The sequence below is a fragment of the Rutidosis leptorrhynchoides genome, unplaced genomic scaffold, assembly GCF_046630445.1.
Source record: "Rutidosis leptorrhynchoides isolate AG116_Rl617_1_P2 unplaced genomic scaffold, CSIRO_AGI_Rlap_v1 contig55, whole genome shotgun sequence".
NCBI classification, from domain to species: domain Eukaryota; kingdom Viridiplantae; phylum Streptophyta; class Magnoliopsida; order Asterales; family Asteraceae; genus Rutidosis; species Rutidosis leptorrhynchoides.
The window spans coordinates 79,024-89,481 of NW_027266774.1; the positions used below are offsets into that span (position 1 = coordinate 79,024).

Sequence of the window (10,458 nt, forward strand, 5' to 3'; positions counted from 1 at the left end):
AATGTAAGACTTTCATTCCCTGCCATAATTTGATATTAAAGCTGATTGAAGAGAGGTTTTGCACAAATAACCATCCAGTTTCAACATATATTGCGAAAACTGTCAAGCCCACAACAAATGCATACTAATTAGCCATAAAACTGAACACAGACATCGGAAAATTACCTCAGTGAAGTTGTCATCGGAAATGATTGAAATGGGAATGTCTTTGGAATAATTAAACATGCCCAAGGGATTTCAGGAATCTAATTAAGGGAGTTGATGTAGTTGTCAATGAGGGAGGTAACATCAGAGCAGGAGATTCTATTTGTAACATCATGCCCAAGGGATTTCAGGAATCTAATTAAGGGAGTAGAACCCCAGCCAGTGTACTCCATCTTCATCTTCTTCGATGCCCTCAAAAACTTCCTTTTGGTAGTAAACGTGGAAGGTGTCAAATCATCATCGCCGGTAGCAGCATCGCCAACGAAGTGACGTATTCCACTCAAAATGAGGACTGACCACCACCAGGCATCTACTCAACTCAATCAAATACACAGAAAAACAAACAAACGGTTTAATAAATCATCAAACTTACTAATAGCATCAACAATCGAGCTTGATAGAGAAAGAAGAGTAGACGAGAAAGTGTACCTTTCAAATTCGATTCTGATTAGGACATGCAGAGAAGACTCTATCGAGTTAATTACATATATATGTAATTATCGTAATACCTGGACAGAATATGTGGTCTTGTGGCGGAGGTGGAGAAAAATAAGAAGATCGAACATGGTGTGTTCGATCTTCTTCCTATAATAGGGATTAGCTTAATTAAACCATTGCATTAATTTTGAAAGACCATAGTCGGACATGGTGTGTTCGGTTTTGTGGTGAAGCAAAATCGGACTCACAGTGTTCGATTTTGTGTGCAACAAAATTTGTGCAAAATTTGTCCTATCCACACATAAACGATTACAACGTATTCGATTATGATTAACAAAAAACTTAATCGAATTCAGTGTTTTTCCACTATCCGAAAAGCGGATTCACCATGTTCGATCTAAATCGAACACACCGTGGTCTTGTTTCTTTAATTAATCATACAAGTATGCTAATTAATCACTTGAGGAGTATGGTTGGTGCATTTGTTTCTTTAATTAATCATACAAGTATGCTACAAGTATGCTAATTAATCACTTGAGGAGTATGGTTGGTGCATTTGTTTCTTTAATTAATCATACAAGTATGCTAATTAATCACTTGAGGAGTTTGCTAATTAATCACTCGAACACACCGTGTTCGTTTTTGATCTTGTTTCTTTAATTAATCATACAAGTATGCTAATTAATCACTTGAGGAGTATGGTTGGTGCATTTGTTTTCTTTAAAATGCATGATATCATGCATGATCTAAGTGATTAATTAACATATACATGCACACAAATGATTAATTAGTATATACATGTACATGCACATGAGTGATTAATTAGCATGTTGATAGAAATAAAACCGAATACAGTCAAATGATTAATTAGTGTGCATGTATGATTAATTAAGTGGAAGACCAAAAACGAACACTATGTGTTCGGTTGTGCACGGAAAAAAATATAGCATAATCGGACACATAGTGTCCGGTTTTGTGAAAAAAAAAACATAATAGCATGAAAACACCGGACACATAGTGTCCGATTATGTTTTATTTTTATTTTTTTTTTCTTCACAAAACCGGACACTATGTGTCCGACCCTAATTAGCGAGAGTTAATTACCTCTAAACCAAAACCGGACACAGTGTGTTCGATTTCACTATATCTGTTTACCATTCCGTTTCAAACCCTACGACTGTAGCGCACTCAGACTCTATCTGTGAATTTAAATTCAAAGTACAAATTAAATGAACTGAAGTTGAAGATGGAGATAGTCTTCTTTTCTCTCGTTTTATTTTAATAGCAAGCTTTACGGAATATAATATCAGAATTAGTCCGTATACTTTATCCATTTATCGAAATTAGTCTGTTTATTTTATTTTCATTGAAAATTGGTTCTATTACAAGTATAAAGTAGAAAATGGGTCAATTTTATCTTTATTATTTTATTAAGCAAAAGTTAAGATTTTTTCTTCACACTAAGGCCTTCATAAGAAAAAATAAATTGAAAGGAGAGAGACTAGTTTTGAGGCATAAAATTTGGGAAATAAATTAGTTTAATTTTTTCTTTTTCTTTTTTACATTAAAAAAGTGGAACCGATAAGGTTACCATCTATCTACATGGCGACTTACTTTCATGGTCATCTACTACAATATGACTTCTACTTAGTAAATAAGCTATTCTTCTTATTATGAAAAGTTTTCATCATAATAATATTTTACAAACTACTAGAAGTATATAATACCAAAAAAGGTTGCCATCGGTGACAATGATGTTTTCATGCTCGGCATGACTTGAAGATCTCTCCCCGCATTACATCGATTGGCATGTGCTCCACTGTGTAGCGCTCCGGACCTTGATAAACCCCTGTTCTCTCCAAAAGATATAGCCCTTCTTCCCTACCATATCTCGAAGCATAAAGCCTCAAATATTCTATATCCTGATGAAAGTGCCGATCAAAATGTAAGAATCATCAAAAACAGAAACTTGTACTATTATGATGTAGAATTCAAAATATAGTTCGATATTTACAAAAGTGTAAACACGCAAAGCGTCAGATACACTAACATGTACGAAACAAGATTGAGAAGATTTTTAGTCAAAAGAAAGGGTAAGAGTGAGATTGAAGTTATGCAAAAATGTTTTTCTTTACCTGCAAGCCACTGAGGAGGCGCTCGAGTCTAACAGAAGCAACAGGTTCATGTGACGAGGAAAATACCTCACCAGGATAGTACAAAACTCCATCACCTGGTGGAAGGCCATGCCTAAATCTTATCTGCACATAAGCAAGGGTTCAGAAACAAAAGTTTAATATTCACTTATTCTGAATCCAACTGGACTAAAGAAAAGACCTCTGCACTTGGAATCGTTGCCTTCTCATAACAGTTTGCACCCCAATATAAAAATCCAGTTCCGCCTTCTTTCCACACTCGCCACATAACTGCACGGTGCTGTGTACCTCTCATCCCAAGATGCCAATTTGGATGAGGATCCGATGGTCCCATGCAGACATATGTCCACCATTCCTGCAAACATAGACCGTAAATTTCACAGTGAAACTTAATATTTTAAGCTAAAACAAAACATGTGTATTCCTAATGGATTCATGTCGATACCCATGAGACATACTTTACAATGCGACACGACACTGAATTTTTATATTACCTCGCCATTCTCTGGCTGCAACTCAGCTATAATTTCCTTGGCCAGATCCTCTCGATTGCCGAGCACCCACTCGCTGAAGAGGGAAACAGATGCGACTGTAAGACATTTGCTACAGATAAACTCATGTAACTTAATGGTTTTTTGCAAGTGCAGTAAAGCAAATTTGATAATAGTCTCATCTAAAGCTTCGTCCCCAAGGAACAGATGAAGGCTTTTCAAATTCACTGACCCCACTAGATGTTTCTGGCATTATAATCTCTTTCCCCTATAGTGGCATTAAAGAATCAACTATGAATACCTTGTACAATAAATTTGAGTATGAGGGCGGAGAAACTTTGGAACTTTTACAAAAGCCTCAAATGGGGTAGGAGCAAGAGGTGCGTCACTTGGTCCTACATGGAATGAGAAAAAAGAAGTCAACAGAACTCCTTAATCTGAGAATAGAAGAATACTACTTGATACTTAAAATATTGACGGAGAATGCAAGCGTATCTCTTTCCGTCAATAGTCAATCCAAAATGTAAACATTATAACTGATAGGATAAGTTACTTGACTGTGCAAAACTGATTTGAAGACTTATAATGTTGAAACGCAAAAATTAAAGGATCCCAATAGTAAGAGCTGAGATGAAAAGTAGTCGAGGATGAAAATCATACCGCAGTAATATGTGGTCAGAACCCGTGCATCTGGAGCATAAGAATGAATTTCAGTGGCCATGGTGCGGACAGAATCATATTGTTCCATGTTCAGAGGCTGCCACAATGTTGTAAGCTCGTGTTAATTTCATAACGCAAAGATCAATCGTGAAGACACAAATAAAGAATTGGTTTTAATTTTAAAAGTATTGTAGCAACCACACAGAAACTATAATATTAGAACACCAGCATACCTCATCCCACAAGTAAAAGTATGCCTTATTCCAGTGAGGTTTTGTCTTCAGGACATCAACTGTTTTCTGCAAGTAATCCTTTGCTCCATCATTACTGTTGCACATCAAGAAGCAACATAAATTAATCAGTACTTATCACTAAAATACCTGATAGAAGTGAGCACGATCTGACTATACCCAGTGATGGCTGGAGCATAAGGTACAGCATATGCTGCTAGTCGTGGATTTGAAAAATACTCATCCGATTTCGGATGATCAACTGGGAAAGAAGAAGAAACGAGTAATCAGCAAGTGTCTAGTCAACATATCAAATAGAACCAGATAACTAGAATCTAAACAACAACGGAAATATAAGCATGGACCAAACATTGTATGGCATGTATTTCAATGACGACACTTATTAATTTCTAGCTTACCTGGCCATGGGCAAGTATATGTCAGCACACGCATGCCCTCAGCCCACCTGCAAAAGTATGGGCTGATTCTAAACTGAAGAAGCCACTTAAAATGTTGATCCAATGCCTCATACCATTCCTCAGTTCCATGTTCAAAACCAAAACGATCTTCAATCACAGTATCAGATATCTAATACTGGTTAAGGAAGAAAAAACAGAAATTCTTGGAATACTGAAAAATTACAGCAACAAATGACTTCAGATGAATCCAATTTGATTTGGCTCCAGTTAATCCTCGAACCTGATGAACTATTATGATGGCAAAACATATTCCAGACTGCATACTTGTCAACTAATGAAAACAGATGATTCTCCCCATATTTAATTTCCAGAATCATCAGCCTTTAAATTAAAGGATACACCAAATACGGCAGGAAGTGAAGGAGTCGTAGGAATGACGAAGTCCCAGACTGTCAAGCTTAATTTAACACGTATGGGAAAGTTTGAAATTGCATCTTCATCCATCATATCAACACATCCATTATCTGAAGAGAACTCGGAAAATAATGGAGACACGAGAACTCTTCTTAAAGATGTAGTAGCAGAGTTCACTCTTTCATTGAATGAGTTATCATTAACAGGCTCCACAAGTTCTAAGCAATTCCTTAATTCAGTGAATAATTGATATTTATCAGCTCTGCTCAAACTCTGTGCAGAGGAACTGTGATGACCAAAAATATGGCAGTGAGAATACATACTTTTTTAATTTAAAGGGTGAAAATGATATCGAGACTTGAGAGCTTAATTAAAGGTTTACCAAGATGTATTTAAGACCATACCCATCTAATTTTCAACCTCAAAAACATAAGTACAGTAAAAAAGAGAAAGTTAATATCATTACTCTGTATCTTTCTTGATAGCAGTAACAATCAACTCGCCTTCATATATACCTGAGGGCTGCGTGCTTGGTACATCGATGGAAACCCATATGGCACTAGTTTGTCTTGAGTAGCAAACAAACATAAAACAAGAAAACAAAACCATCTGAGTTCGCAGGAAACGGTATTTGCTTGTACACATATAAATAAACAAGTCAATGGAAGCACCCACAGAGGGAGTAAATTACCCTGGAAATAAGCATATTTCGCTAACCGGAAGTTCAATGGGCACAAGAGCATCAGGAACACCTAATATGGGTACCACACGCCTTGCTTTTATCGATTGCCCAATAACCAGCCTGTCATCAACAGCCAGTCCATATTACTCCCATAATTACTAACTAGATAGTACTACCATACCTCGCAAGACGGGAAAAAAGGGAAATAACCTATGACCAGAGGCAGAACTTAAGTCATTGAAATGAAGCTGCACAATCCCAGCAGAACCACTAACATCTGCTGTCCCCCAAGAGAGTTTAGGACGTAGAGCAATTTGGACACTCTCTCTTTCATTTCTAGCAGCTAGAAGATTCGTCTTCAGAAACCCACCCAAAAAAAAGGAAACACAGACAGTCAGCTAAACCAACCACCCAGTATCGATATTATGAACAAGGGAGAGAAAAAAAGAGTTTACTTGGGGGTCGAGTAGTCGAGGCATGTCTTGAGGACCGACATTGGCAGTGCTAGGCATGGTCCAAACATAAACCAGATCAGAGGTAGGAATCTCTGTCGGGTTGATGCCATTACCAGACTTGTTGAATTTAGCTAAATTTGATGATATGGTGGATATTGATGTTGCTGTTGTTGATGATTCGAAGCCATAAGCAGTGCCTCCTCCTCCAACGCCTTCGACAGGCACGACAACTGCTCCTGCATCCAAAACTAAATTACATACGATTGAAATCGGAAATTGATTTTAAAAATGAATGAACGAACGAACGAGTGAGTGATTGACTGACCATTGTTTGAATTGTTGGTATCCATTAATGTGATCGTCCTTCCTTAACCTTTATGATCGTTCGTTCTCTATTTGCTTCGCTCCTTTTTCAGTTACTCTCTCTCTCTCTCTATCTATAGTTTGCAACTGGCAATTTGATGAATCGATTGCAGGCACAGATATTTTTCATTTCAAGAATATGCTCACTCAGCTCGACAGACGATTATAAAATTCCTTTTCTAAGACAACATTAACAAGTTTAATACGTACTTGCTTTAAACAATTAAAAACTGTTTACGTGTTAATGAGACCCATCTTGGCCATAGCGTTAAGTTAATTACATTACAGTACTTTAGTTTGAGAGAGATGTCGTCGATCGACCCGATTCGAGCTAAATACGAAATCGACCTGATTCGAGTTTAAATATTGCTTACGAAATTGACGAAACTATCACTCTAAGCCCATTGTTTACGGACCTGGCCCAGCCCAGCATAATATTTGGACCTTTTTTTTTTGGTTTATTAAAATACTAGCAGGTATTGCATTGTAGTTTTGTAGCACTGAATGCAGAAAATTCACTAGAACATGATTCTGATCGATTTTTAATAAACAACTTTGCAATTAATAAAGCCTAAGCACACGCTTGTCAATACAGACAAATACTAATAACAAATTTTATAGATTTATCGTTAATCACATTGTTTCGCAGTGAATAAGCGAGCTGATACAATAACAATAGAAATAAAAAAATTGTAAATCTTGCATTTAGGTACAGTGGCACCGACGTGGAATGGATGTACCTAGCGGTTTCCTCTTCTCTCGAACAATGGATTCCTTAATTGCCGGCAACTTCTGGTGAACCTTTTTCCATATGTGGTTCACCGCACCATTACGCGGAATCGGTCCGATGCCAGCTGGATAGCCATTGTCGTACTGAAAGAAGGGTTGAACTCTGGCCATATTTTGACGGAGTTCTTCCTTCTGTTTCTTTGAAAAGTGTTTAAGATGATCCACAAGCCATTTTGGTTTCAAGGCATCGCCAACGGCTACAAACACTGAAAATTCCGAGTAGTCTATGGCGGAGCCTTCAAATGGTAGCTCGATATTATCACTGACAATCACGGGTATACATAAACTTTGGATGGCGTCGAATAGCCGGCAGGAAGTTGGGGTGTCTCCAGCAGGGTGTAAGCAGAACTCCGACGATCTCATTCCTCTGATTGACTGCTGCCTCCCAGTTGCATTTGGGAAGCCTTCTTCCATGACAACTCCTGGCTCATTAACTAACAGGTCCCATAAACTTTCTCGAACAAGGCCTCCCTGTAAATTTAACAAGGGATGAAGACAAGGCATAGGCAATCAACTATGACAACCAAAATGCACGTGATGCTCGCTTAACTGCACTGGAGAGAAAGATTAATGTAGAAGATATCATTTATATTAATACCACTCTCTCAAACACACAATTTGGGAACTCACCCCGGTGTCTAAAACGAAAAAAAAAAAGGAGAGCTTGTCCGTATGAGATAAATTACTGCCAAGTGCCATCATTCAAGTATAAAAGTATTGAACTTTAAAATGTCACAATTTTTCAGTTTGTCCATTAAGCATTTGGTACAGAGGAAACAAGCTACTAAAGTATTCATATAAACACAAACCATTGGAGTAGTGTTAAGACCAGTTAAGTTATCAAATAAGGCATCAATCTTCTCATATTACCACAGATGTACTAAGCATGGTATACTAACAGCACAAACTGAAACATGAAATCATATAGAAGAAGATCGAATTATAATTCACAAATTCAGGCCGTGAAAAAACAAAAACAAAAAAAGAACATATCTCGTAATGCCAAATGCTTGAAGTATGCAAAACATATATATAAGATAGTGTCAGTAATTAAAATACTTACCCGATGCCTGTGTTTGGCCCCTTTAAAGTAAAGAAGTGTGTTGCGTTTCTGATATTCTGACAACGACAATCTGGGAAGCATATATGTATAAGGCACAATCACATCTTTAAGTAGAGAAACTTGAGTGTGTTCAATCCTGTCTGAAGAATTACCACCGTAAGATTTAGAGTCAAGCTTGTACCAGCCACCAAAATCTACCACCAAGAGAATAGCTGGGGCTATCTCAGCTCTAACATGCCACATTGCAACTGGGTCTGCCAAACAATGCTTCAAGTTTTTACAAAACCTGACAATTCAAATCAAAGACTGAATCATAAGCTGCCTAAAGTATGTACAAATTATTTCTTTCTTTTGCTTCCTTCATAGATATTTCAAAAAGATAACAGCTTTGATGATACCATACCTGTGAGAACGAAAACATGATCTCTGCCACCAGAGTTCTTCCAAGCTTCAGTATTCTTAACAAAATCTACAACTTCCCTCTGCCTCAAGTAATCCTGATTCTCCACACTCTTCTTCCTGAAAGCTCCTCTGCCACTTCCCAGCTCCATCTCCGCACTCAACGCCGCAAAGAACGGAACGAATACGACATCCGCCACGCGCCAGTCCCCCACGCGCCTCGCGAACGACGACCCAGTTCGCATCTCCTCGGGGGTTTCCAAGTCTCCCATGATCCAGTACTCTGCACTGTACTGTTTCACCAATAGATTCTCCGGAAAAGGCGGGTACTTTCCGAAACCGGTCGTGGATCGGGTACCAACATCCGGGTCGGTCGGTAACCGGTGGTCGGTATCAGAGGCCCAGTATTGCTCGATCAAGCCGTAACTGAGCGATCTAGGGAGGTCGGCGACGAAGACATTGATGGAGTTTGTTTCAGAGGAAACAATGGATTTATTATAAAGGGTATGTATTGGTTTAGGGGTTGTGAAGAAGATGAAGAATGAGACGAGGCAGAGGAATGTGAGTGTAACAAAGAGAGACGGAAGTGTACACAGAGCAGTGGAGGCGCCGCGGCCATTGCTTTTGGGACCGAGAGGCATCGCCGCCGTGTGAATGTTCAGTGATTCATCGTTGTTTGTTCGTCAAGTTAGGGTTTAGTTGGAGCTTCATTCATTCAGGATGAGACTGTCGAGATACCGATGGTCGATGGATGGATAGATAAATGACACTATCAGAATGTCAGTGTATGACTATGCAAATGTGGTCTGTAGGTCTTTAAAGTTTGATCTAATTTTCATTTGAGTCCTTGAACTTAAAAAGGTTTTATCTGATTCCTTGATTATAGAAACAAGATTTAACACCATTACACCAACAAGGTAAAAGAGGAAAAATTTATTAGCACCTTTCCTTCCCTGTGAAGGTATATATATTCATGTAGCTGTGTTAATAAATTTCATTTTTGTTTTCTTTTTCTTGGTTGTTATGAAGGTAATAAACATGCGATTCAATCATCAAACATGATCATATAAGTAACGGAATATATATCAATCGCATAAAATAAATTTCGGAACATTTGATTCGACATAGTCACGACAATACAAAAAAATGCGTGAATCTGATAGCTTTTCTTAAAAGTGTCATCCTTAGATTATCTTCTTCCTATTGCGTGATGATTAGACTCTGCTCGACAATCGAACATCGCCTCTCTATTGACTCACACACACAATTGTACGAAAGAGAAGCAGAATGCTAGTTCTACGTTACTAGGGTTTTGGGCTGCATTACCTGAGAGAACTCTTTTTTCTGACACGGCTCAACCTAAAATTTGGCTAACACTAGTATATATAGTGTTGTACCCGATTTTTAGGTCATCCAAATTAATCCTAGTCCATTCGTGAAAATCTATTGTGCGACCCAATATGCTATCGTTTATTTAGTCGCAGGTCCAATATGTTATGGGTTTTAGAGCATAAATTCTAACAATCTCCCACTTGCTCTAGGTCTCATATCATATTGGCCTAATCGATATAATTGGTCTCTAGCCAGACATTATAACCATCCAAATAAACATAAAACTTGAATTCTAGTTAACCTATTTGATAGCTTTTGTTGTAATCCCTTTGTTACATGATATCGTATTTGGACATAGAGCATGTT

The 10,458-nt window shown here is 37.9% G+C and overlaps 2 protein-coding genes across 2 annotated transcripts; both read right to left on the minus strand.

Annotated features, from left to right (window-relative positions):
• Positions 1–2,402: 2,402 nt before the first annotated feature.
• On the minus strand, positions 2,403–6,496 carry LOC139884416 (uncharacterized). Its single transcript, XM_071868451.1, has 15 exons — positions 6,472–6,496; positions 6,147–6,382; positions 5,902–6,047; positions 5,701–5,811; positions 5,476–5,577; positions 4,995–5,295; positions 4,596–4,764; positions 4,357–4,438; positions 4,180–4,273; positions 3,947–4,043; positions 3,588–3,681; positions 3,290–3,362; positions 2,977–3,150; positions 2,778–2,900; positions 2,403–2,564 (listed from the first exon to the last, which is right to left on the minus strand). Exons 1-15 carry the CDS (start codon positions 6,494–6,496, stop codon positions 2,403–2,405), a joined length of 1,989 nt encoding a protein of 662 aa, XP_071724552.1.
• Positions 6,497–7,214: 718 nt separating this feature from the next.
• Positions 7,215–9,401, minus strand: LOC139884417 (probable arabinosyltransferase ARAD1). The gene is made up of 3 exons (XM_071868452.1): positions 8,765–9,401; positions 8,362–8,615; positions 7,215–7,769 (listed from the first exon to the last, which is right to left on the minus strand). Exons 1-3 carry the CDS (start codon positions 9,399–9,401, stop codon positions 7,215–7,217), a joined length of 1,446 nt encoding a protein of 481 aa, XP_071724553.1.
• Between the last annotated feature and the right edge of the window lie 1,057 nt (positions 9,402–10,458).